We start from the raw sequence: 27746 nt of genomic DNA, 5'->3' as shown, positions 1-27746 counted from the left end.
GGCTCTGCGTTTTGAAGATCTCCCTGGGTGATTCTGGAGCATGGGGCCCTCGTAACAGGCATGAAAATGGATTTGTTATACAGAGCCCTCCCTTGTACTATGACGTTACCTACTTAGCTGTAATCCCTTTTTTTCCATTGAGTAACTCAGAGCCTTGAGCAGAAGTTTGAAGCTTCCCTCTTTGTAACCTGAGCATTTTTGCAGGGACGGGGCATGGATTCTAATGCCAAACTGCCTGAGTTTGAATCCTGGCTCTCCCACTTACTAGCTGTATGATCTCTTGGGCAGGTTACTTAAGCTTTGCTATTTCTCAGTTTCTCATAAGTAAAATAGGGGTAGTAATAACACCTATCTCGGAGAGTTCTCATAACCATTAAATGAATTTATGCATGTAAAGCACTTAGAAAATGCCTGTCACGTAGTAAGCACTCAGTAAATGCTAGCTTTATTTATTATGACAAAATAAGATTATTTCTGGTTTTGAACCATATGTAAAAGAAATCATACAGTTTGTGTTCTGCTTTGTCTGCTTCTTTCAGTCACTGTTTTATCTTTAGCATTCAGCCAAATTCCTTTGTGTACCTGTAGGTCATTTCTTTTCATTGCTGTGTAGTATTCTGTTGTCTGAATATACCAATGCTTCATCCATTCTACTGATGGACATTTGGATTGTTGACACTTGGTGCCTATTGTGAACAGTGCTGCTGTGAACATCCAGGCACGTCACTTCTGGTCCACATGACCAGGTGAGCACACACTTATTTGAAGAGAGTGTCCTTGCCCAAAACTCTCCAGTCACCTTTTTGTCATAAATCAAGCATCCATATATGTATGGATCTGTTGCTAGGCTCTCTGTTATGTTCTCTCCTGTTTGTCCTACTGTCAATAGCATAGTCTTAATTACTAAGCCTTATATTGTGAAATTTTGAAATCAAGTAGAGTCAATCTTCCCACCTTATTCTCCCAAAAGACCTTGCATCTTTTTGTCCTTTTATAGTGCCATATACATTTTAGATTCTGCTTGACAGTTTCCCCAAAACCTGCTAGGATTTTGATTGGAATTCCATTGAATTTTCGCTTCAATTTGGGAAAGAGTGGCTGTTTACAATATTGAATCTTCCGGTCTATGAAAAGGATAATTTTCTCTCCATTTATTTTAGTTGTTTAATTTCTCTTAATAAATATCATACTCTTCTCCTTTCAGGTCCTACACATCTTTTTATTAGATTTATTTCTACATTCTTAAAAAAATTTATCCCCAAATTTTAAAATTTTTTCTTTTGATTTATGAGAATAATTTTGCTAAAATCTGATTAATTCTAACTTTACCTTAGATTACTTTGGATACTCTATATGTGCAGTTTATGCCATCTGCAGATAATGGCAGTTTGTTTCTTCTTCTTCAATTCTTACAGATTTTCTTCTTTCTCTTGCCCTTACTGCACTGCCTAGGACCTCCAGAATAGTGGTGAATATAAGTGTTTGGAGTGGGCATTTTCATCTTGTTCTTGATCTGACAGTTTCATAAAGTTTAAATACATAATTTTATTAAATTTTTGGCATCTATTGAGATTATCGTAATTTTTTCTTCTTTAGTCAGTCTCAGTGTTCAGAATTATAATTGAATTCCCAATGTTTTAACACAGTTTTGCATTCCTCTGATAAATCCAGCTTGGTCCTGATATAATTTTTATGTATTGCCGGGTTTGATTTGCCATTGTTTTGTTTGGGTTATTTGCATCTATGTTCATTAGTGAGATTGTCCTTTAATTTTGTCATGCTGTCCTTAACGGTTTTAGTGTCTAGGTGAAGCTCGCTTCGTAAAATGAATTGGAGACTGTTCCTGCTTCTCATTCATTTTATTTCTCCTCCAAATGTTCAGTAGAACTTGTCAGAAATGCCATCTAAGCCTAGAGTTTTCTATGCCAGAAGGTTTTTAATTACTGATTCAGTTCCGTTAATCAGTAAAGAATTATTCGGGTTTCCTAATTATTTTTGTGTTCACTTTGATGAGTTTTATTTTTCTGGGAAATTTGTCAATTTCATATGAATTTTCAAATCCATGGCATAAAGTTTCAGTATCATCTTTTTAATGTCTACAGGATATGAAATACCTCCTTTTTCATTCTTAATATTGGTGGCTATGTGTATCTTCTCTTTTTTTAAATCAGTCTTGCCAAAGATTGATCATTTCATAGGGAGCAACTTTTAGCATTTGCTAATCCCTCTAATATGTTTGTTTTCATTTCATTAATTCCTATTCTTATTTCCTTCTAATTTGTTTGAGTTTAATTTGATGATCTTTATGTAGCTTTATGCAGATGGAGGCTGGGTTCATTAATTTTCAGCCTTCTACTAATATATGCATTCACAGCAGTAAATTTCCCTCTAAGCACTACTTTACCTGCATTTTACAAGTTTTGATGTGTTTATTTTTGTTACTCAGCTTAAGATATTTCCTTATTTTCTAATGATTTATCCTGAGATCTGTATAATAAAAGTATGTTGTTCAATTTCTAAACATTGGGGATTTTCCAGTTCAGTTTCATTAATCTTTTCAAAGAACCTATTTTTTGCTTTGTTCTTGCTCTGTATTGTTTATTTTTTCATTAATTTCTTTTTTTTTTTCATTAATTTCTGCTCATTATCATCTCCTTCTAGTTTCATTGGATTTACTTTACTGTTCTTTTAAAACATTTATCCTGATAGAATGTCACTTTAGCTTTCTTATTTTCTAATATTTTACATCAGTCTTTGTAATATTTGTTATATTTCAATAATTTAAAGTTTAAAAACATACTGTTTTAGCTGCATTCTCGAGGGGTATTTTTGCATTTTTTTTAAACATTTAGAGCTGTTTTTAGTATAACAAAAGTGGTAATACCTGTTTTTTTTTTTTAAAGATTTTATTTATTTATTTGACAGAGATAGAGACAGCCAGCGAGAGAGGGAACACAAGCAGGGGGAGTGGGAGAGGAAGAAGCAGGCTCCCAGCAGAGGAACCTGATGTGGGGCTCGATCCCAGAACACTGCAATCACGCCCTGAGCCGAAGGCAGACGCTTAACCGCTGTGCCACCCAGGCGCCCCTGTTCTTTTTTTTTTTTTTTTAAGTAAAGGATAAAACAAAAAAATTTCAAATATCCATCAGCTCTTTAACACACTGTTGATATCCAAAAATTTCTCAGTGTATCTGCATACACATATATATATGCATATATGTATATGTATATGTTTATACATCTTAATATATTGTGACCATCTTTCTATATCAATAAATACACTCCTACAGCATTATTTTAATGGCAGCATAATATTCTACTCTGTGGATTTACCACAATTTAACAATTCTCCTATTGTTAGACATTTATTCAGGTTGTTTCATACTTTTCCCTATTATAAATAGCTATCATAATCCCCTGGCATGAAAGCTTGGCAAATATCCCTGATTATTTCCCTTGGAATGAAATTATTGGGTCAACGGACATGGCCATTTTTAAGGGTTTTTGTCAAGCACTATAAAATTGCCAGGCAGAAAGGTTGTATTGATGTACTTTTCCATCAACAGTGGACTACCTGATTCAAGAAAAGTCTCTCCAATGCTGAGGCATATGTGTGTGGCTAGCTTCTCCTACTGGAAGATTGGATCTATGCGCCACCTCCTCCTCTCTGCTATTTCTATATTTGTGGGTCTAATGATGGCAGCATGCCAATCTTGAAATGCACAATTTTTAGATATACTTCTGTCATTATCATTGTTAGAAGTATTTTCTAGTTTTCAATTTGATTTCTCTTCTGATTCATAGGTTATTTAACATGCACTTCTCAACTTCCAAGCAAGCATTTGGGGGATTTCCTAGTTACTGTGTTAATTGATTTCTAACATAACTCATTGTGATTATTGTGATTAAGAATCATACTCTGAGTGCTCACAAGCCTTAAAATTTCATTGGCTCTCAGAAAAGCACTTGTGTGCTATCTCGAGTTGTAAGCTGAACTAGAGTTTTCTGCATATGTAACATCATTTTTACTTGAAAGAATGACTGACAGACCACGGTTACTCAAACTTGGGTATGTAGCATACATTTAATCAAAAATGAAGTGAGCCTGCTGCTTCAAGGGAAACCACTCAGAGTAGTTGTCACGAATGAGGAAATTGAAATTTTCAAGTGAAAATTATAATTTTGGAAAACTTGTACCTGCTACCATGAGCTGAACAGCTTCCCAGGACTTAATGTTTCTAATGTAATCAATGGTGATACAAATGAATATGGATTTTTTAATACCATATAATGAAATGTTTCCATATTTAGAAAACCTGCATAACTCAGTGGACCAGTATTTTTCAGATGACTAATGTGTGATGTTACAAAGTCATGCACAGGTAAAAGAAAGATCCATTCAAAGAACAAGGCAGAAAATGGATCCATTCAAAGAACAAGACAGTACCAAAAGTTCATTGACATGGTTTCAGAATCCACATTGCAGTTTACCTTTAAGAAACTACCACTTTGGGGGGTGCCTGGGTGGTTCAGTCAGTTAAGCATCTGCCTTCAGCTCAGATCATGATCCCAGGGTCATGGGATCAAGCCCCACATCAGGCTGAGCAGGGAGCCTGCTTCTCCTTCTCCATCTGCCTCTCCCCGCACGCACCCCCTCCCTGCACTCGTGCATGTGTGCTCTCTCTCTCTCAAATAAAAAATTCTTTAAAAAAAAAAAAGAAAAAGAAAGAAACTATCACTTTTTGAGTCTTGGGTGCAGTATCAAAAAAGAATATTCACACATATCTGCAAGGGCTATTAAAATACACCTCCTTCTTCCAATTATATATCTGTGTGAGGCCAGATTTTCTTCAAACAAATAACATATTGTAACAGATTGAATGTAGAAGCAGATATGAGAATCTAGTTGTCTTTTATTAAACCAGAAATCAGAAATTATTTGCAAAATATCAAACAGTTCCACTCTTCTCACTAAATTTGTTTTGTTTTAGAATACTTTTTTTCATGAAAAAATATTTCTGTTAACATGTAATGGGCTTATTGTCATTTTAAAATAAATGTTTTATACATTTCCTGTTTTTAATTTTTAATGTGGCAAATATTGATAGACAAAACCTACACAAACACAGTCCCTTTGGGATTCTCAATAATCTTTGAGTAGAAAAGAGTTCTGACATCAAAAAGAGAACTTAGCGCTTGTCCTAGAAATTACAGTATGCCTCCTGACCCCTATATGTTATCGTTATCAAGTATTTTTATTTAAGATCAATCTGTCTCAGAATAGTTATTGCATAATATGGTCTCTCTCTCTGGAGAGAGAATGAGAAAATAATTGTTTTGTATGATCATTGTTCATTTAGATTCACTTACATAGTTACCACATTTTATGTTTTTCATGCCTCACTGCATCTCTTGAGTTTTCATTCGACTTCATTTTATCTTCTACCTGAGGAATATTCTTTTGTGTTTCCTTTAGGGATAGGTATGCTGCTGGCAAATTCTCAGTTTCTTTGCTTATCTGAAAGAAATTTTTTCACCTTTATTCTTTAAGGGGTTTTTTGGTGAGAAGAGAATTTTATTACGTTGGCAGCTAATTTGATTTAAGATCCCTTTCTACTGTATTCTGGCTTCCACTGTTGCCATTGAGAAGTCAGCTGTCAGTCTAATAGTCCATTCTTTTCTTTCACTGTTTTTGAGGTTTTCTATTTTTCTTTGGTTTCCTGCAATTTTTACATATATGTGACTAACTATGGATTTCTTTACTGCTTAGTGTTTATTGAGATCTTTAATCATTTCTTGGTTATTATCAGACATTATATTTTCAGTATTGCTTCTTTATTTTCACTTTTTTAAATATATTTATCTATCTCTTTATTTATTAATAATCTTTGTACCCCTTGTGGGGCTTAAACTCACAACCTAAAGATCAGGAGTCACATGGCTCCACCAAATGAGCCAGCCAGGCGCCCTTCTTTTCACTTTTGAAACTTCAATAAAAATAGATGCTGACCTTCTCACTGTAATCCTTTCTTATCCTCACTTTCATATTTTCCATGTTTTGTCTCTCCGTGCTTCAATCTGACTACATTTTCTGGTTCACTAATTTTTCCCTTCAACTACCTAATCTGCTTAAGTTCTTAATTTTAGCATTAGATTTTTTCATTCAGAAATTCATATTTGCTTTTTCAAATCTATGGTGTCACTTTTTTTTTTATAATTTGTTGATGCTTGCTAAAGTTTTTAAGTGGAGCTTTTTACTTCATGGTAGACATTGGGATTTTTCTATGCTACTAATGAGAAATACCAGAATATATTCTGTACCCGCTTTTCAAAATACAACTCTTTATCACCCCAGCCCAGAGCATGGGGGTGTTTTATCACATCCTTAGCCTTTGGCAGGCTCCTCTGGGGTAAGCCAAAAGAATAGCTCTGTGTCTCCTCTCGGATCACCCTAGTACAAAAGCAGTTGGACCCTGTCAATCTGACATCTGACCCTCCCACAGTCAGGACCCACCCTGTCAGTCTTCCTCCCCCATTCTTCAGAGATCCCCAAATATGCACCCTGTCCCTTTCATGGCTGCCTCCTTTATGTGGCCCACTGCCTACCCCAGGGCAGAAGCAGCTCTTATTCACCTCTTTGGACTCAAAACCTTTCCCATACTCACTAGTTTTTCACTCACTATACTGTTAATTCTTTAAGCTTTAAAAAAAATTTTTTTTCTAATTCCATCCAGTTCTATAGTTGTTTTTGTCACCTTCAGAGGAAATGCTGGTCAGAGAAATTCAGATTTGGTCTGGCCTTTACAGTGTTCCTCAAAGAATAGTTTGCAGATGAGTTCCAATCTACCAACTGTTACCAGTCTATAATGAGGTAAGTACAGAAATTGAGAGTAAACGTTTAGAAGCTGTTAGAGCAATTTGACGTTGCTGTGAAATCATAGCATATGATTTTGTATTTTATAAAAGTACCAATTCATAACATACCTGAGGAGGAAAAAAAACTGGTCCTTCACCACAGTTGAGAAGCACTTCTTCATATAATCAAGTGTGAGTCTCTGTACTACAAGCCCCCTCTTTCTCTCCTTTTACAGAAAATACATTGTAGAAGAGGAAAAAACCTTTTCACTGCCCTCTTTAGGTTAAGTGACTAGGTCTGTGAATTAAACTGACCGACACCAGACTAACAGGAGAAAAGATTTATTTTGTCTGTACACGGCAAGACCAGTGGGGTTGGGGGGCAGCCTCACAGGAAAAAAAGGAAAACCACAGAGAGGTAGTTAGACCCAGACGCTTATATACCGTTTTAACAAAGAGTAATAAAGGATGAAGAGACTAGACAAGGGAAGAAGGGGGGAATTTGGGTGTCTCGGGTTGGAGGTAAGTTGTGGGAAGGCGACTAAGAAATGTATGGTAAATAGGAGTTGTTTAGTAAAGTTTGTTATACAGATCAGAGTAGTTGTCTTCCTAGTACATGAGAGGGGAACACCTTTACAAAGGGACATTTAAACCCTGTTTTTAGGCAGAAGGGAGGAGAGGAAAGAGTTCTTCTTGTTGTTCCTGTTCTTCCTTCTGTTTTTCGATGGCCTTCAGCTCAACATCATCCTATGCCAAAGTGGCATATTTTGGGGTGGCATATTCTGATCCCTTCCACATCCGACCAGCCATACATTGTGCCTTTAGACCTGTGATCTATTTTATTGGGCAAATTTGTTTGGATATTTTTTTAATTATATAAGTAATGCATGTTTTATTGGAAAATTTTAAAAATTCAGACAGACAAAAGGAAGGGACAGCTAAGGTCATTCATGATCCCACCACTTTTTATAAGTCAGAGTAAACCTCCCATAGTTTTTCTCTGCATATAGGATAGAAGCATTTCCCATACCCTTCTAACACAGGGATTCTTCTCCCTCTTATTTTACTCCCTCGGAATGGAACTAAGCAAGGAAATTTAGAACATGCTTTTTGAAATTTCTTGGCAGCCTCACAAACACCTTAAGATGGGAAGCAAAGAGAAGAGCAGTAAAAGAAGACTTACACTTGTTTTTAGAAATATTAGCGAATAAAGATTATCAAAGATTTGAGGCATCAGACTTTTTGTTCAAAGTTGTTATATACGGATTATATTATGAATATATATTTTTAAAATTTCAGTGATGAGTAAAATTTGCATAAATAGTATTTTTAGTTTCTCTGTATCTCATAAAATTTAAAATTAATGGATTGCTTCTTTTACTTATTATCAGTGTTACAGATAACTAATCAAACAGCTTTAATAGAAGATTACTTTCACAGTGATGACTGACTTTCAGACTAGCTCCTCAAAGAGCATGGCTGCATATTTAAAAAGTTACACAGATGATTTTGTTTGGCACCCCTGGTTATGAACCATTGTATTAAAAAAAATGTACAGTGGCCAGAAGATCCCATTTATAAGAGCCAACTAAAAGTGTCCTAGGGGGAAAACCCCAATAATCAGTATTTGGAGCCAATACAAAGACAATCTTAAAACTGCAACTTAGAGACGTGAAAGGAAATGGAGAACATATCATATTCATAGATGAGAGTTTGAGAAAAATGTTAATTTCTAGAAGTTAACCTATAAATATACTATCTCCACCGAAATATTAAAAATGTTTAGCATTTGACAAACTGATTTTAAAGTTCAGCGGGAAGAATTCATAAGAAAATATTGACGAAGAATAATAATGAAATGACTTATTTTTCTAAATATTGAAGTACACTATTTACAGGGGCGCCTGGCTGGCTCAGTCAGTAGAACATGGGACTCTTGATCTCAGGGTCATGCGTTCAAGCCCCGTGTTGGGCATGGAGCATACCTAAAAAAAAATTTTAAAACACTATTACAGTATTAAAAATGGTATGGTACTGGATACAAGAATAGATGGGTCAGTGGGAAAGAGCAGAAACATGACTATACATGTGTCTGTACATGTGTAGAGACTGTCATTTCAAATAGCAGAATTCAGAAATGACCAGGAGAAAATGGGCTGATCTGTGCTGGTAATTATATTATAGGGCAGCAAATAATTTCCAGTTGTTTCTCACTAAGTGGTTTCCTCTTTAGGCATTGGCCTCTCACCACTTGACTACCTTCTACCCCTAAGACTCCTTTTTTCCCCTCTTCCAGGTCCCTCCAAAAAGTCTTCCTCCAGCTCTCAGGAGAGCCCCCAGACTCTTCCCGCTTGGTGATGCAATCAGTTCAGCTCTCCTTTTTTTAACTCCTCTCTCATCTGAGCTGAAAAGTGCTCATCCTCACATTTCACAATTAAAAAGGAAGCCGCCTAAACAAAAACTGTAATTCCGTCACTCTCAGGAGTCTTTTAGTGCTCCTAGATCAAGCAACCAGCTTAAACCACAGACTACTTTAAAAATAGTATTTTTTTTCCTCCCCACAATACAAAGAAATGAAAAATATTCACCCTCTAGTAATCAAGGAAATGCAAATTAAAGCAATTGTGACTTTTTCCCCCTCCTATCTGATTGGCAAAGATTCAAAAGGAATAGTCATCCTAGTGGACGTGGGTTGAGAGGAAAGGACACTTTCACAGTTAGTGGGGGTAGGTATAATATGTTAACTTTTTGCTGGGAGTGTATCAGAAGTGTTAACTGTCTGTGCCCCTTGACCTATAGGACAAGTACATAGGACTTCTAATGAATTGACTCTTTTATAGGACTTTTATAACTTGGTGTGGTTTATAGGACTTATAGGACTTCTACTCTAACAGGTGATCAGGATTGTTCACAGGTTGTGTGACCATGTTCATTCAGGCTTTATTTTTGACGTTGGAAAATGTTCATTAGCTATGAATTGGAAACCAGGCAAATGTTGCAAAGCCTTGTGAAATGTGAAAGTGTTTTCATTTATCTAAAAGCACAACAAGTTTTAAATAATATAGTCAATTATATTTTCTGTGTGCTCAGTCTTCTGCGTATCAGGTGGAAGTATTTTGAAAGTATAAAACATACTCATTCTTTAGGACTTTACACTATTGTTGAACTGTTGAGCTTGAATATGTGCATTTGTTCCTTGCACACCCAGCAGGTGTAGCTGTAGATAATGGGAAGAACACTGAATATGGATACAGATTTGAATCCTGTCCCTGTCACATACTTGTCTACTTACTTAGACAAATTATTTGAGAATGAGAAGGATGCTGATGTCATGGGGTGACTGTAAGAATGGAGATATAACAAGGAGTGTTTCCCGTAATGCTTGGTGAATAATATTAGTAATGATCATTTTATTATAAATGCCTAATTAGTAATTATTAGTAATAGTAATGAGTAGTTTCTCTGCTTTCCCTTCTAGAAGTCTCTCTCTCTTCAGTGTAATACCTATAGCAGATATACTGGAGTCTGAGCTCCTGAATAAGTGAATGGATGAAATACTGGATTTGAAAACACTTCATAGGCTTGAAAGCATTATGAAGATGTTGGCTAACTATTAATATTTGAATAATTTCATTAATATAATCTAATAAAGTTTCATATATATGTATGTAAATGCTAAATGTGTGTAAGTGCCAAATGCTACGATACGGGCATATAGGGTTGTTACAGAATTTAAGCAAATGAAAGCCTTAATGGGGCTGGTAATCCACTGAGGAGGCTTTCTGGGAAGGGTGGGATTGAAATGGGACCTTGGATTAAGGTAGGTTATGAATATAAGAAGCAATATATGCAGAATCATGTGACAAAAAAGAAAACAGCATATTCAGGATATAGTAATAAGATGAGCCTGCCTGGAGAGTGAGGTATCCTTGAAGAGCCATTTGATAGGATAGGTAGAAGAGGCAAGGTGTGGCCGACACAACAAGAGGCCTTACCGATCTGCCGAGAAATAGAAAACCATTTTTAAGTTTGGGGCAAGATAGTACCCATTCCATCACCAACACATCAGTGTGTTAGAATATGTTTGTAGCAATTGACTTTGGTAATGGAACTGTAAGCAATAATAAATTATGAATTAGCTACTTTTTTCCTTCTACAGTATATAGCCTGAATTCATTCCCATTTAGTGGTGATAAGAACAGCAAAATATTTTAGAATTCTTGTTGAATTCTTAAAATATTACGTGACATGACTAGGTACTGATAATTTTGGAACTTGACTCAAAAATATGCCCACAAACCCCAGCATTCCCCTTTTCTGAGACTTTTTGTTGCAATAACTTACAGGAAACTTATGGTCAATTTTCTACACCTTAACATTATTTGATGCTACCATTTGCTTGTTCTTTGTATTTCTTTCCATGTAGATTTTCAGTGTTAAGGTGGTTATAATATCCTTTATAATTGTCTTTTTATCATCAAAAGAAAGGAGATTGAAATGACTTATTAGAATCACTAGCTGTAAGCCAACTAATAACTTCATTACAGTGTGTTCATTTTCAGTGTTTTCTTCCTGGAATTTCCTCTTACATTCTTTTTCACATTTCTCCACAGTATGGATGGAGCAGATCTGTGTTTTGAAATCGTAAAGCGAGCTGACGCTGGTTTTGTATACAGTGAAGCTGTAGCCAGGTACGTCATTTGTATGGACTCCACAGAGGTCAAGGTGGAAATAGAAGAAGGAAATGACAAATCACATGAAGTGACCTCCTTTGTGAACTGATGATGAGCGTACTGCCACCCTTTCCTGCAAGGAGCATGTCTGTTTTAGTGTGCGTTAGTGGAACCAAAGTAGCTACTGGAAATGGAAAGTACTGAACAATGCATTTATCTATTAATACGGGTTGACAACTTAACCTAGTACTGCTGTCTTTCCCATTTGTGATGACTTTTGTTCAAAGAGGGATTTGGTAGCTCAAGAGCTATGAAGAATCAAATTTGGGGGTTTTTTTTTGTGTGTGTTCAATCTTTATTTTGGGCAGATGTGCCTTATTAGTTCTTCACTTTGCCTTTTAGTGATAGCAGATTGTTATGTGACCAGTTAATCTGATGAAATGCACAGAAGAGTAGAAGGAATAGGAGTAAAAGCACAGTTCTCCTGCTAAATATATTTGCTTCAGGCCTGTGTGTGATCTCCCAAGCAAATGGTGGCCATTGTTCTAAGTCAAGTTGTTGTCAGGAACTAATGGCTCAAAATAAGGAGTAAAGCTGAAAAATCACAGGAGCCATGCCCCGGCCACTTGCTTATAGATTTAGAGCAATATAGCCTTCTGCTTTGGTGGCATTCACTCATATCATAAATACCCACTTCAGTGGGTTGCCTTTTTAATTCATGGGGTCTCCTTAGTCACCAACCATAATGTGTTGAAGGATTCAAACCTGCAACTCTAGTGGGGGGTTTTTTTAATCCCATTTTTCTATTAGTTTTGAGTTCATACCACAATTTGAAATTTTTCTGTATTGTGCTTCAGAATTTAAAAGCATTCTTTAATACCAAAATAGTCAATGCCATCTTGATTTTTCTTACGATACAGTGGTAAGCCACTTTATCCAACTAAATGAAACTCTCAGACCCTTGCGCATTATTGTTCATATTTACTTCTTCAAGAATTTGAGGCAACCTGCCTTTTGAACTTTCCCACATTGATCTCTTTCAATAGCAGCATCAAATAAGGAAAACTAGAAAATCTGAACATTGATTTGTATAGAACAGTGAAGCTTGATGAAGAGGACTTTTCCCCCTTTTGAACCACGGTAATGCTTGGGTACCTGGCGCATGTGCTGTCAGGTTGATGTTAAAGCACTACCACTTTTATGCTGTTCCCCACTCGTCTGTATGGCTTTTCCTCAACTTTGAGCCTGTTTGTGCCACTGGCCTGGGCGTCAGGATAGGGAGAATAGTCATATGTAGAGGTGATGCCATACAGTGAAACGAAAGGAACTTTCCAGAATGGTCCAGTAAAGAGTAGCGTCAAGACCAGTCGGCAACACTGCAAAGAGAGAAATTTGGCACAATTTATTAAAGACCCTTCCTAAAAAATGACAAAAGGCAGGGAGGGGCATCCTCAGAAAGTAGTATTAGGTATGTGCCCTTTTGCAGAGGATCAGTGACCGTGCAACAGGGGCATGGAGAGCCTTCCTTGGGCTGTAGAGCATTCAACCAGGTGACTTCTAACCTGCCCCCCTCCTCCTCTGATTCTGTGATTCCTTACTGGGAAATTTAGCTTGCATCAGTATTCTAATTGAGACCAACTGCAAGAAGACTCCGAGGCACCAAGTAATCAAATTGATAATGTTTTTCTCCAACTGGCTGAGCTTCAAGAGAAGCAGCAAAGCATGGCATAAAATAAAACTGCATGCGGTCCTTACAACCCAATTAGTGATTACCTCTGTTCTTTCAGGGGCGATGAGTTGTGGAGTATGCTAACATACAGAATCAGATTATCATATCAGACTCTTACAAATCAGAGCGATCTTACCTAGTACCAAGTTTTACTAAATAATTACAAGGATACAGGCAATCAAAAGGCTCAGCTGAAACAGAGAGGTCTGGGTTTTCAAGGACAGCTTTCCACAGCAGAAATGCACCTGTGGCCCAGAGTAGATGAGGTCTCTACCTGAGGTTTGTGGGATCCCACACACACAGGGGAGCATTGCAGTTACGAGACGTGTCCATTGTATGCCTCAAGGAGTCGTATAGCTTCCATGACCTCCTCCAGGAAGCCGGCCATACCTCAAAGATCCTGGGTTCTATTTACCATAGGTAATCCATAGCCCAGGACATTCTCTTAAGAGCGTTTCAGAAACAAGGTCTCTTCGGCCTAGCAAGAGTGTTAATCTCTTTACCTAGAGTCTCCTCCCCTCTTTTCTTCCACCACCCTGGAAATGCAGGCTTCATAGGAAGTGAGTGGATTTCAGGCCTCAGTTCTTTCCTTCCACTGAGTTGTCTTCATTCCTGATCGTTACAGGAGATAGAGACAAACTTATATACTGTGAAGTTTCTCTGAAAGTATAGGCCACCATGATGATTCATGAAAATGAAGCTTTCTAATTAAAGTTTAGTCAGCAATTCTAGGCCATGTGGGTGGATTTTTGCTTCTCTCTTTATCCTGCTTGCACACTATTCACGTGCACAGCCTCCCAGAGTCATGACTGGGAGGGTAGAGAAAGATCGCTTTAAATCTGTAATATCTGGGGAGGAAAAAATTGTATCCTCCCCCAACACACTCCAGAGATTCTGATATGTATATATATTTGGGTCAAATAATTGAGTTCTCTGATAATTAGATTAAAATGCTCATTCATTGAGTTTTTTTCGTTTCTTAATGAGGCTTTGAGAGGAATTTTCTTCAGGCTGAAGATATATAAGTGGCTGTCTTAGTACTATGTATCCAAAGTAGTCCATACTGTAGGTATAAGCTATATCCACATTACCTAATTTAAACGTACCCACTATTCACATCTAGATGCACAAATAGGCTGTTTGTAAACCTTTGACTAACAATATTAATAACATTGTAATAATAATGACTTACCCATTGTAGCATGGTTTAGAGTTTACAAAGTACTTTCACATTTGTCTCTGCCATTTCAGGGGGCCTTCAAAGCCTCATTTGAGCCAAGAAAGGACCAAGTTAAGAACCCCTAACTTAAACAGAAACTTAATTATAGACTGCACAGGCCCAGGCAAAGAGTATATGACCACAGCCCCTTTTGTGTGCATTTGCTAAGTAAGAAAAATTGACGTGACTAAGAACGGCATGAACCGAGTTCTCTCTGCTTTAGAGCCCAGGTGTGGGGAGACGATGATAAGTATAGGAACAAATTCTGGGGTTGTCGTGGGGTCTTTTTTTCCTACCTTTCATTTGAAAAATGGAACCTTCTGATCGATCGTAGTACATGAAGTAATACACATGCCAAGGAGAGGGCCATTCATGTGAGTTTTGGTAGTAGCATACCCAAGAGGGAACTTGATAGAAATGCCTCTTGGTTGTATAGCAGGAACAGGGATTTTTTTTTTTTTTTTTTTGAGTCACAAGGATACACACAAGGGTTTTTGCAAGTACTGGTAAGTTATTTCATTTTTATTTAAAGTGTGAGGAATAGAAGATCTGGAAAGATAAAATTAAAAAAATACTATACAATAAGTAATGTTGCATCTGTTGCATTTCTATGTCATGGCTGGTTGGGGAGGAAAGGGGGAAAATGAAAAAGGAGGGGGGATCATCGGAAAAAGAACGATATGAAGGGAGTAAAATACAGAGGAAGAGAGGATAAGACACTCGACAGAGAGAAATGGCAGAATTAGAGGAAGAACTTTAGAATTAACAGAGGGAAGTCAAAGTAAGCTCTGAAGTAATACTGAATATACATCTTCCTCTGGTCACGCCCTGTTGCTAGTTGACCCTGTTAGCACTTTTTAAGGACTGTTCTTTAAACCGCTGACTCCTGTGTTTTTCACCTGGACCTGGGGGGAGGGGAGGGGGGCTCTGCAGACCCCTGCTGGCCATGTGATGAGTCCCACTTTCTATGATTTCGGCCCACAACAACTCCACTTTGTTACAAGATGCCCCAGCTAAAATTCAGTTACGTTGCAAAGAGAAATTGTATGCATAAAGAGGTTCTTTCCTCTTGTTTGCCCTTAAAGCTAAATGGAAATAAGGCAGAGAGCTAGCCTCTGCTGGCAGGTAAAAGGCTCCCACCCCTTTAGTCAGAATTCGTGGTGTACCTCTGAGCACTGTTCACTTAATAGCAATCCACTGTAATTCAGTAGAATTAACTGAGTGCCGGAGACCTGCTTCCCCCCCCCCCATGTTTTCAGCTTGAATTTTTGATTTGCAGAGCTATTTTACTTATGAACTGTGTGAAATTCTTTTGACTTGGTTATCTTAGAAAATATAGAACACGTTATTTCTTCATGAAGCTTATAAACTCAGGGGTGTGCCAACTTTTCATTATTAAGCCTCACATTCCACCAGTCTTGTCTGCTCAAATGAAAAGTGTCCATGGACAGTGAATATGAAGGTGGGAACTACAAACTAGGGACGCTGTATATTAAATTTTAAAAATAAAAAATTTTTATTACAGTTTTAGATTTCTTTTGTTTTTCTACAGTCATTACATGAGACAGATACTGGAAGCTCTACGCTATTGTCATGATAATAACATAATTCACAGGGATGTGAAGGTAAGTCATTTTTATCACTAACTTTAACGTTTATGAAGAGAAACTGGTAACAGTGATAATGATCAGAAGTGTTTCTTTAATATTCCTATAGACAGCATCTTAAGGTTAATTTTACTTCCAAATAAACATTTATTTAACTACTTTGTATTAGAAGAGTCATACTCATTCTTAACAGGAATACTTTTATCATTTCAGTTTCCATATTCTTATTAAAATGTACATGTATTCTGAAATTCTGTTATTCCTCTTTTGCCATTATGTGTGTAAGAGAGAAATGAAAAATCCAACAAATAGGAAGACCCAAACAATATCCTATCCTAAGTTAATTGGGGGGGGGGAGGTTGGTTTATATTGGTTATTCGGTTTATATAGTAGAAGTTCATCATATGCTTATATTTTTGTAGTGTTGCAATACAGAATAGTCACCATTTTTTGCACACAGTTTTTTAACATAATCTGAAATCATAATTAAAAATGTAATACAGTTTTGTACCTTTGGGAATGTGCATATTACCATTATTCAGTCTTTCTGACTATTTGCTCCCACTATCAAGTTCACGAGAACTGTCAGTTCCTGGCTCATAATGGTGTTAGGCAGAACATAGAGGCAGGCCAGGAAGTAAACCAGTGGGCCCTTCCAACGCCTCAAATCACTAAGAGCCCCTGAGGTCTCTCTAGCCCTATTGTCAGCTTTCTCTCTCTGGTATTTTGTTGCTGGCCTCTAGCACACGGCATCTACAGACATGGGGCTCTCCTTCCCTCAAAATGTATTATCAGACGCCTGGCTTCTTCAATGTATTTTAATGGTTAAGAAAATTAAGTAGAGTTTAGTTAAATTTTCTAGAATGTTTGGGAAATTTTAACTAAAATTTTTGGGGTTATAAGCTGAGGTAAATCAAGAGCAATTCCAAAACAGTCTAGTGGAATATCACCATAGCAAATAAAAAAATCATTGGAGAAATATACAAAATACACATTAGTTGTAAAATATCTTACTCTTTTCAAATGTGGTGATAGGAAAAGGAGATTGTTACTATTGATCCTCAGCACTGAACAACCCAATAGATACATAGCACTTTTATAAAAAAGTATTTTTCAGTTATGCAAACAAAGAGAATAAGAAGTATAAAAAAATTAAAGGAGGGAAATTGTCAATGATAGTAGCAGGCTGTGCTACTCTTCTGCATTTAATTAATATAAGAAAGTGCATATGTAAAGAGTAAAGTATATCTCCTTGTATATATTCCAAAATAGATGATAAAAATGACACTTCAAAAACTTAAAATGTATAAACAGATTCTTAGTTCATGTAATAGCACTGCGTTAGAAACACTTGGGCTCAAGAGGCAATTTTATTTTGAATTCTGTTCTTGAAGAGTAATTATATCAACATCATATAATAAATAATGATTGACAACATACTGTACTGTGATACTTTCAATAATACAGTCAGCTTTTGATTAGTCTTGGTATTTGATATGATAATCCAAAACCAAATAAAATCCCAAAGTAGTTCTATTTGAATATCGTGCTTCAGCTTCTCATTTACCTTCTGATTGATTTATTCAACAAATATTCGAGTGCCTACTTCATGCAGAATGCTGCGCTTGGAGCCCTAGAGGTATTATGATGGTCTCGGTAGGGGGATGAGGCGGTGTATCTGTTACCGACGGCTGCGGATCCAACACACAACTAGACTTGGTGACTTCAAACAACAACTGCCATTTATCTGCTCACAGTTCTGTACTTTTGGGCAGAGCCTGATGGGGACTGCTCCATTCTGTTTGACAGACTATGGGCTGAGGCAGCATGGCTAGTACCCACATAGGCTGCACTCTTGTGGCATGTCCGTTGAAGTGACCAGAACAGCTAGGAGCTTGCTGGGCCCTCTTCGTAGTCTCTCATTCAGGGTATTCCTCCCTACCCCCAGTCCTTCTTCCTTCTCTCCCTGTCTTCATGGGGCCCCCTCTCCAGCAAGACGGTGTCTCAGGGCTCCAAACAAGCAAAGGTGGAAGTTGCCAGTCCTCTTGAAGCCTAGGCGGAAAGTTGACACTGTGTCATGTTCTCTGTGTTATGTTAGTCAATAGGTTACAAGACTCAAGAGGAGGAAAAATAGATCATGCCTTCTGGTTGGAGGTGCAACATATGTGCACAAGGATAGGAACTTGTCTGTTGGCCATCTTTACAGACAAGCAAAACAAATGATTATTGTCCAAGATAGAGGGTGGGAAATACCATTAAGAGACAGAGCCGGAGAAACTTCACGGAGGTCATGTTTGAGCCTGGTATTGAGTCATAGGGAAGTTACATGAAGACAAGAGGGCATTTCAAGGAAAGGCTCAAAATTAGTTTTGCATTGGATTTTATTAGTTTATTATCCCTAAGGCACATGCCAAATAATTTTGAGGAAGCACCCAGAAACATGCTGAGGAAGGGAAGATAGAAGTAATTCTCAAGCCGCAAGTAAGAAGAAACCACCTGAAAAGGTACCATCATCCAGTTGGCAAGTGGACTCAACACAGAGCACACATTAATGTTGACATTCGTTGTATTTCAGTGCCTGAAATCTATACGTTTTGTGTGGTAGATGGAATACTCACATTTAGCTAATCAATAATTTTGAATTTGGATAAATTTTTCTTAAGACATTCATCCAAAACTATGCATCGAGTGCTTCCTGGGGGGGGGGGCACTAGTCTAAGAACTGGAGCTCTATCAATGAACAAAACAGACAGAATCACTGCCCCCGTGGAGCAAGCTGACTTCCTAGTTCAGGAAGACCAACCCTAACCAAGAGCATAAATAAGTTAACTATATAGTAGGTTAGAAGGTGAAAGGGACTGCAGGGGGAAACAGCGGCCAAAGGGATAGGGACTGCTTAGAGAAGGGGTTGCAGTTTTAAACAGGTCGTCAGAGCAGGCCACATTGAGAAGATGACATCTGAGCAAGGACTCGCAGGAGGAGAGAAGGTGGGCTGACTGATATCCAAAGCAAGAACACTCTGGGTAAAAGGAACAGCCAGTGCAAAGGCACTAAAGCAGGAGCATAACAGACCTATTTGCAGAATAGCAAGGAGGCCAATGTGGCTGGGGTGAATTGAGCCATGAGGAGAGTAGATAGGTAGTGGGGTTAGAGAGGAAAGGAGGGGAGGGGCTTTGACTTCTACTCTGAGAGTAATGAGGATTCCCCGGAGGGGTTTGGACAGACTGTGATCTGACTTTCCACGGTAACAGCAGTTCATTGCTTTGTTGGTGATACATTGAACCAGGGACTCACAGGTGGAAGTGGGGAAACAGGAGAGGAGATGGTCTTGCCTGGCTAGACTAGAGTGGTAGCAATGGAGGGAGTAAAAGCGTAGATTCAGGATATATTCTGAAGGTTGTGTTAACAAGATTTGCTAATATATAACTTCAGTAACTCAGGTAACCCAAAGTAGTTTTATTCAGGACCTTGTCACAGGAGTTTTCCAACATCGTGGTCATTATAAAACTTGAATAATGGTACATCTCACACGGCTAATAGTTTCAAATTTCAATTTGACCTGTTGTTAATGTTTGCTAATAAAGCAGCCTATTAGCTTTTCTTCACATTCAGATAGCCTATGTTCAGTGACTGGCCAGTGTGTAGATTTCATTTGTGTATAGGTTTTGGTTTCTGTAGTTTGTTTTTATCAAAGTTTTCTTCCCTTACGCTTAACTAAAGAAAATGACGAGTATTGCGATGCTTTATTCCTTTTAGAAGAATTTAGATTACTTAATCATCTGTTTCATCTCACCAAGAATATTCTCATATTCTCTCCCTTTCCTTCTCTCTCATAATCCTTGGCACTGATCCCAAAGCATTAGGTTTTTCCAAAGGTCCTGGCATTTTATTGCTTAGTAATACTTTTTTCTTAACTTGATAGGCATTTCTTTTTGAAATCATTATAATTGAGTCTAACAATGTTTGGTCATATCAAAGCTAGATTTGAGTATATGGTACCTCGTGACCTGCAGTGGGAACTTGCTTTGGAGAAGCATAAATTGCGTAAAAAGCAATTGTGTAAACCTTTAAAATTCAGGGAAGCATATCTTCACATAGTACAAGTTTCTCCCAACTCCCAAATGTCCCACACTAGTGACATTTTGTCAGGTACTTTGTTGTGGGAGGCTGTCCTGTGTATTATTGCCTCTACTCACTATATACCAATAGCATTTCCCCTTAGTTGTGTCAATCAGAAATGTCTCCAGTTGATGCCAAATGTCCCCTGGGGCACAAAAGTCACCCCTGGTTAAGACCCACTGTATAATACTACATCGTTCCTGCTTTACCTCCCCACAGGCATTAATTAAGGCACGCATGCTCATTTCCTTTTTTTTTCTGTCCTCTTCCATTTCATTCCTCATTTTCTTGTGAGAGGATGTGAAAACTTTCATTATGTTTCATGTCTTTCTCTTTTCTTCCTCTCACCCAAAATTAAAAGAACTCTAGAAAGAAATAGTACAGTTGCCAAGGTAAATGCAAAGCCTGGCTCCTTGCCTGCCTTCTTTGGCCCTGTTAAGCATTAAGAGTCAGTGGGTTTTTCTTGTCTTCCCCAACTCTTGGAGACAGCTTTACACTTGGGCGTGGAGAGACGTAGCATTCTTAGACCTTTCTGTGGCTCTGACCTACTGACATCCAGTTTTAATAGCTGAAGTTGAAGTTACACCGCTTCTCTAAATGCAAATAGCCATGCGCACAGTCACTTTCTGTTCCGAGTGGGACCTGTGCCCAGGAGGTTTGGGGGCTTGGTGTTTAGTTCTCAGAACTGTGCAAAACCCCATAGCCAGACAGTCATAGACACTCAGCCAGAAGCCTCCACCCAAGCATTTCTGCATGTGCTTCCTTGAAATGGTTTTCCTCCTAACTGGTGAACACGCCTGGCTGCTCTCTGGTCCCCTTCTGTTCTCAGTTCCCCTTTCACCTGCATAGGGCCAGACTTTATAAACAGGTGTTCATCACATCACACTAGTTGCCATGGCATTGTGGATTTCATACAGTATTTCTTCCCCTATAGCTCTTGGTTGCTGACATTTCTTCTGTGTCTCTTATTCCAACTTTCAAGAGGTCACTCAGATTGTATAAAGAAATTGAAATTCTCATTAAAATGAAAACATGGGGTTTTTTTTATTCCTTATTATAAGAGGCACACTGATTCAGCTTCTGCATTACTTTTGTAAGGTTGAACATAATCCACATGTTCAGCTTGAATGTGGGGTTTTAATAATTATACTTGGAAAAATCTCTTGAATTCTAAGATCTTAAATTTGTCTTGTGTTTCTAACTGCTATGCTTCTCTTCTCCCACCCCACCCTTCCAAAAAAAAAAAAATCAACTCTTTGATTTAGAAAGAAAAGAATGAGGGCCGCCTGGCTGGTTCAGTCAGGGGAGCATGCAGCTCTTGATCTTGGGGTCATGAGTTCAAGCCCCATGTTGGGAGTAGAGATTACTTTTTTAAAAAAAGAAAACAATGCCTGTGTCTTTTGCTTATTAGATGTGAATTCTTTCACTGCTGCTCTCCTTCTGAGCCAGGGCAGCAAGCATGTATGATATGGCCAAAGCGTTTTCTCCTGTCAGGTATAAAACCTTTCTAGCTGTCATAACTCTTCCCATCGGTATCAATTCAATTTGAATTTGGGGGCAGTCAGAGGAAGGTCCGTGGCATTAGACTGCGGGGTTGAAATGCTTAGCAAATTACCAGTGTCCCTCTGTGCTGCCTTTGCAGTTTGCCAAGCCAGATTTCCTTTCAGCTTGTCTTCCCACATTTGTTCTCAACAATCCCCACCCTGCAGACTGCGAGCCCAGGGATAGGCTGGGAGAGTCCTTACCAAATAAAGGAGATTGACATCTTCCTCTTCCACCCAGGAAGTAGAAGCTCTTCCAGGTTGAGTAGTCTATCCATAAGTTTGCTTGTCTAGTCTTAATGGTTGTGTTCCCAATTAGTAGTTTGAAAGCCACCTTAATGAGAGTGTGTATGTGGAAAGGATAAAAGGGAAAACAAACATTTGTCATGCCTGTTTTCTTTGGTGAAGATATCTTGTTGGCCAACAAGCCAAAATTTGGGGCTTCTGAAATTATGTTTGACTGTAACCCGCGCATTAAAAACATTGTTTTTCTCAAACGAGTGGTTGCCAGAGGGCAGGGGAGCGAGGGATTGGGTGAAATAGGTGAAGGGGGTTAAGAGGTACAAACTTCCAGTTATAAAATAAGCTAGTCATGGAGATGAAAAGTACAGCATAGAGAATACAGCCAATAATATTGTAGTAATGTTGTATGGTCACAGATGGTGGCTACACTTACTGTGATGAGCATGGAATAATGTACAGAATTGTCGAATCACTATGCTGTGCACCTGAAACTAATCTAAATATAACATGACATCGTATGTCAGTTATTTTAACAAAAATTTTTTGAGCACAGTTTTTCTGAAATCCACACTTTAAAGGTAATTTAGAAAAGTAGTATTTCATATAAAATATTTACCATGACATTAAATGGCCAGTTTGTCAATTACACAAAAAATTCAACATGATTTACAGTTAAACCTGTTCAGAAAAGTATCTGTGGTATAAAGATAAATATGGTGATAATAAGCTCAGGACAGAGAATTAAAATGGGAGTTTCCTGTCAGAATGAGTAACTTAAAGAGAAATTGCATACCTCTTTTCCTGCCTTTTTTAAGTATAGGAAACTACTTTGATAATATTTTATATCTTTTACTTTAAGTTGTGGCAACGTAAAGTGATGTTTTAATAATGATTTTTAGAGGAGATATATAGTGAGGTTTAGTACTATGAGATTTAATACTGTGTCGCTTACATAAAATGAAAGCAATGATTGGACACCTCTGTTTACAGCCAGCACTTAGGGAATCACCTAGAGTTCCCAGGTCTGCCTTTGTGTCTGCAAATTAACCCACCAGAGATCAGATCACTGCTATAGTAGATGTACACTGTAACATTTGAAGCCAGCATGCATTTTCTTCAGGCTTTTTTCTGAACATTTTCTTCTCTCAGTTAAGCATTGAACTAAAGGGAAGTGGAAGGGAAATATTTACTGTTTGTTTTCTATTCTGTTTTAATGAAACTTACGCAGATATGTTAGAAAAACCTCTAGTGACGTTGAACACATGGCTCTTGGGGAATCTGTACAAGTGTATTGTTTCTACATTTTTAATTCGGGAACAAAACATGCTATGAGATTAAAGGCTTGGAAGTGCTGTGTGAACTTACTTTAAACCTCTTTCCAAGCACCGAAGAAATGACCACGAAGAGAAAAAATGAGTCTTTAAGCAGTCTGTAATGAAGTAACAGGTTACCATTAACATTTATTCAACTTCAGTTTCATTTAACTATTTTTGTCTGGTTCTTATCTGAGCAGAGAAAGTAAGTACCGTGGGTGTAGAAATGAAAGCAGACTACAGCTCAAAAGGCGCTGATGATCTTTTTGGGAAAATAAAACACATTAAAAAATTTTTTTTAATTAGACTGTATATAGCACAGAGTATAGTCCCCATCATTTAGCTTCCTGACAAGACTACATGAAAGAAAGAAATGACTGAGAAATGTTTACTGTTTAAATATTTATTTAGGTATTGGAGAAAATTGGGGTGACTTATCTATGCACTTCAGTTTTTCATTAGCAAATTGGCATCCTTTATAGTGGTAATCATTAAAGTACATGCAAAGCGTATAAGCAGAGTGCCTGGCACATAGCAAATGCTTAGTGAATGACAGCTACTCAGAGTAGTAACATCATCTGATTTAGTAATAGTACCTATGAATTACGTAGTATTTTTCCATTCTACAAATGATGAAATTAACACTTTCAGAGGGTAATTTACTGAGGATTGTCTGGCTAAATAAGAGGTTCAGCTAGGATCGAACCCAGGGAATCTAACTGCAGAGCCCAGTCTCTCAACAACATTACTCTTATACTGCCCTTATTATTCATTCATCTATTTTCACAAAAATTAATTGAGCATATCTACATGCCAGGTACCGTTTGTCATTAATCACATTATTTATATTGAATACAGAGGGAAATTTACAAGATACAATGAAGATAGGCATATAATGACATCGTATTTGCTCTTTATTTTGACCAAGCTTACCCCAAATATTTAAGTATACTTATAAAAACACCAGCTTAATAAATACTGGAATCAATGAATATTGCTTCTTGCAGTAACATAAGCAGATGACACAAGATACTGTGTTTATAAAACCTTGGATTTTTACACTTGTTATTCCTATATCTAGATAGGACATAAGCGAGATAATTTCTGATTCACTTTTTTTTTCTTACTCATTTTTAAAATTACCAACAAAACACTAGCCTTGGATGGGCCCTTATATTGCAACTACAAGAAAGCAGAAAAGTCATAAACCATTTGCTGCTTTATCCTACAGTCATGACATGTTGTGTTCTAAATAAAAGCATACAGTTGAGTTTAAAGAGAAAATGGTCTCTGTTGCTTTCCTATGCAGTGAGATCCTTTCATATGCTTGATTTTTGCCTCTGAGCATCTCTGCCATCTCAACTTGCAGTGTTAGTAGAGCTGTAAAGTGAATTTTATGATTATTTCTAAAACCAAAGAGGTTTTCCTAGTGCCTGCTTTCAAGCAAGCCGTGACCTGTTAATCATGTAGTTCAATATCCCTAGTAGCCTTATAAACACTTTTCTATTTGGTGGTGGTTTCTATTCAGAAGTCAACTATAGGCTTGTATATGTGGGGAGTCAGATTTTGCAAAGAGATTATATAGTGTCTTTTTGAACGTTTTATCTAAAAACAGAAATATAATGGGGTCTGTGCTACTTCTGGCTGATGCAAGACAGGTGAGGACATTTTTAATTTCAATTAAATAATTCAGTTGCTGACAGTTCTCGCTTCGGTGTAGAACATAAAAAATGGGTTTAAAAATGCTATATGGAAGGAAGCAAACTATTAGTAGAACCTGGATGACCAAAAGATGCCTTCTCACAGAACTGTAAGTCAGATCTTTCTCTATAATGGAGGTACAGGTCCTTATTTTTCTCAGATGGCTGACAAAAGAGTAGTATGATGTTAGTACGATTAAAAATGAAAATCCGATAAATGTGGTTCCAATGAGGCCCGCGGTCTGCGAGATCACGGCTCCCAGTTCCGTCTGCCGGTTATAGCACACACTATCCTCTCCGTCTGTAGCCTCTACAACTGAGTAGTATATGATAACTGGAATAATTACGCCTAGTACGACTCCCCATATGTAAACACACAGTTTTCTAGCAAAGTTGGGCTGGCGAAATTTTTTCAGTAAATGGCCATAAAATACTTTCTCGTAGCATGAAGTGGTCTCTTGTACTGAATCCTTTTTCATTAAGGTTGCATAGCGGCTTATGGCAATCCAACTTAAAATTAAGAGGCTGACGAACATACTTACATGCATGGATAGAGTTCCCAAAAAATTGACCACCGTGCATTGTGCAGATCGATATTCCCATTGAAAACCTTTCAGGAAATAGATACCCATGAAAGGCATGGCACTGCACACAAGTAAGTTTGCAGTCACGAGATGTGCTAGGTAGATGTGCGTTGATGTTTTCTTGCCTATTTTTGTTAAAAATACCCATTGAGAGAGGGAATTTCCAAAGAGACCAATGATACAAAGGAAGGCATAAATGATAGGCAAAGCCATGGAAGAGATCCTGGATGGTTGAACACATGTTGAGTTGTTACTCATTTATATCAGATTTTCTTGCAGTTTTGTCCAGGAGCTAGAACAGAATGGCATATAGTTAATATTAAAATTATAGATGGTATTTACTGAATAGTTTTTTAAAAGCATTGGGTGAAATAGTCATGTAAATGTACTGAATGGAAAGGGGGAGTATAGATGCTTTCTCACCTTTTCTAATCACAGTCGTCCAGTGAAAATAAAAGTAAGACTTGATTATGGATAGCACCTTTGTCTAAAAAACAATTTGATACAAATAGTTAAAGGCCTGAGATTTATCATTCTTTGATTGGTTTTTTGCCTAGAAAGGTAATTAAAATACTTTAAGGCACGTGCAAGCAATACATGCAGGCCAAAGGAAAGTGTTGCAGAAGTATTTTGTGGCCACCTTCATAGAAGACTGATTTTTAATTATCACCTTAATTGTACATAAACTGTACATAAATGCTTTTAAAAATGGTATCTTTTCATGGTGAAGTTAAAGCACCTCTCTATAATCTGGTACCATTAGCATAGTCTCATTTAGTATTTCAGAAGTAAACTTAGTCCTACACAAACAAATACTCAGACCAGAACCTGAATCGAACAGAAGGGAGGTATAGTGACCAAGGATAGGCCCCAAAATCCCAAGGTCTTTACCAAAAGGCATCAGTAATTTTCTATTTCAAATACTTAATGTTAAACCGCCATACTTTAATTTTTTTTAAGTTTTAAATTCTGTGTCAAAACCGTAGCTGCTATGCTTGTTGGTTAGAGTGCCCTCATGTATCTTTGTGTATAATTTTAGTACCTTGGTTTTTCAGAGAATATGATTTTTTTAGAAGATATTTTAATCACAGCATAAGTGCAGGCACGGTTTCTGCTTTTTTATGTCTTACTTTTGTTTTTAAGTATTTTTTTGTAGTAATCTCTACACCCAACACGAGGCTTGAACCTACGACCCCGAAATGAAGCGTCACATGCTCTTCCAACTGAGTCAGCCGGATGCCTGACTTTTTTTTTTAATCTTTTTTTTTTTTTTAATCTTTTTTTTTTTTTAATCTTTCTTGCATCGGATGGTACACATGAAGTGTTGAAGAGTCACATACAAACTCTTTTTCATTATTTTGTTCATTCCTTGTTTCTTTCAGGTGGGAATAACAAGTTTTTGGATTCTGGTCAAGTAAGAATCATGAGCTCTATTCAGAACATGCCACGTTTTCTCTGTGTTTATCACCATAGCTTTCTAGGTACCACATTCTCTTTTATAAAAATCTAGAGTGGGGATTCTTTAAACCTTTTTTTTTAAGATTTTATTTATTTATTCGACAGAGATAGAGACAGCCAGCGAGAGGGAACACAAGCAGGGGGAGTGGGAGAGGAAGAAGCTGGCTCATAGCAGAAGAGCCTGATGTGGGGCTCGATCCCATCACGCTGGGATCACGCCCTGAGCCGAAGGCAGATGCTTAACCGCTGTGCCACCCAGGCGCCCCACTTTAAACCTTTTTTTAAAATCACATTCTGTCTTTTGGTAAACACAAAAATGTTACCACACATCTGCCTTCTGAGGTGCCCCCAGCTCCTCAGAACTATTTCACTCTCTTCCCCTCTTCAGAGTCACCATTTCAAGTTTTGCATCATGGATTACAGAAATAAAGAGGGTTTTCTGTTTCCAAATACAATGTTATAGTTTTTAAATAATTTTTTAAACCAAACAATCCCCACACAAGGACTTTGAAAGCTTGAGGGCTGTACAGTGTCTCTAGATTCAGATATGGAGACCCTTCACTAATGTCTGCCAGTGTCTATCATTTTATTTCTTTGCAATTTTTATTTAGAAAACTGTCTAGATGCTTCAGAGCGAGTTTGTATCTGAATCCAGTGCAGCCTAGGAAATTGGAATCTGGTTGCAGTTAGTGTACTACCAGTTCT

General features: G+C 37.5%; 2 protein-coding genes across 9 annotated transcripts in view; one reads left to right on the top strand and one right to left on the bottom strand.

The window, feature by feature from the left end:
• Nucleotides 1-27746, top strand: part of CASK (calcium/calmodulin dependent serine protein kinase) — a 344451-nt gene that overhangs the window by 149831 nt on the left and 166874 nt on the right. For all 8 annotated transcript variants that reach the window (XM_026513322.4, XM_044389369.3, XM_026513329.4 and 5 more), the window contains exons 4-5: nt 11469-11546; nt 16029-16101. In XM_026513322.4, coding sequence (XP_026369107.1) covers nt 11469-11546; nt 16029-16101 — 151 coding nt within the window. The remainder of the gene's footprint in view (nt 1-11468; nt 11547-16028; nt 16102-27746) is intronic.
• GPR82 (G protein-coupled receptor 82) lies at nt 16572-25868 on the bottom strand. The gene has a single exon (XM_048213240.2). It carries the CDS (start codon nt 25839-25841, stop codon nt 24831-24833), a length of 1011 nt encoding a protein of 336 aa, XP_048069197.1. The 5' UTR covers nt 25842-25868; the 3' UTR covers nt 16572-24830.

This window comes from Ursus arctos, chromosome X (assembly GCF_023065955.2).
Source record: "Ursus arctos isolate Adak ecotype North America chromosome X, UrsArc2.0, whole genome shotgun sequence".
In the NCBI taxonomy this organism is placed as follows: domain Eukaryota; kingdom Metazoa; phylum Chordata; class Mammalia; order Carnivora; family Ursidae; genus Ursus; species Ursus arctos.
The sequence above is the reverse complement of the archived record's forward strand: the minus strand, read 5'-3'. Positions and strand labels throughout refer to the sequence as shown.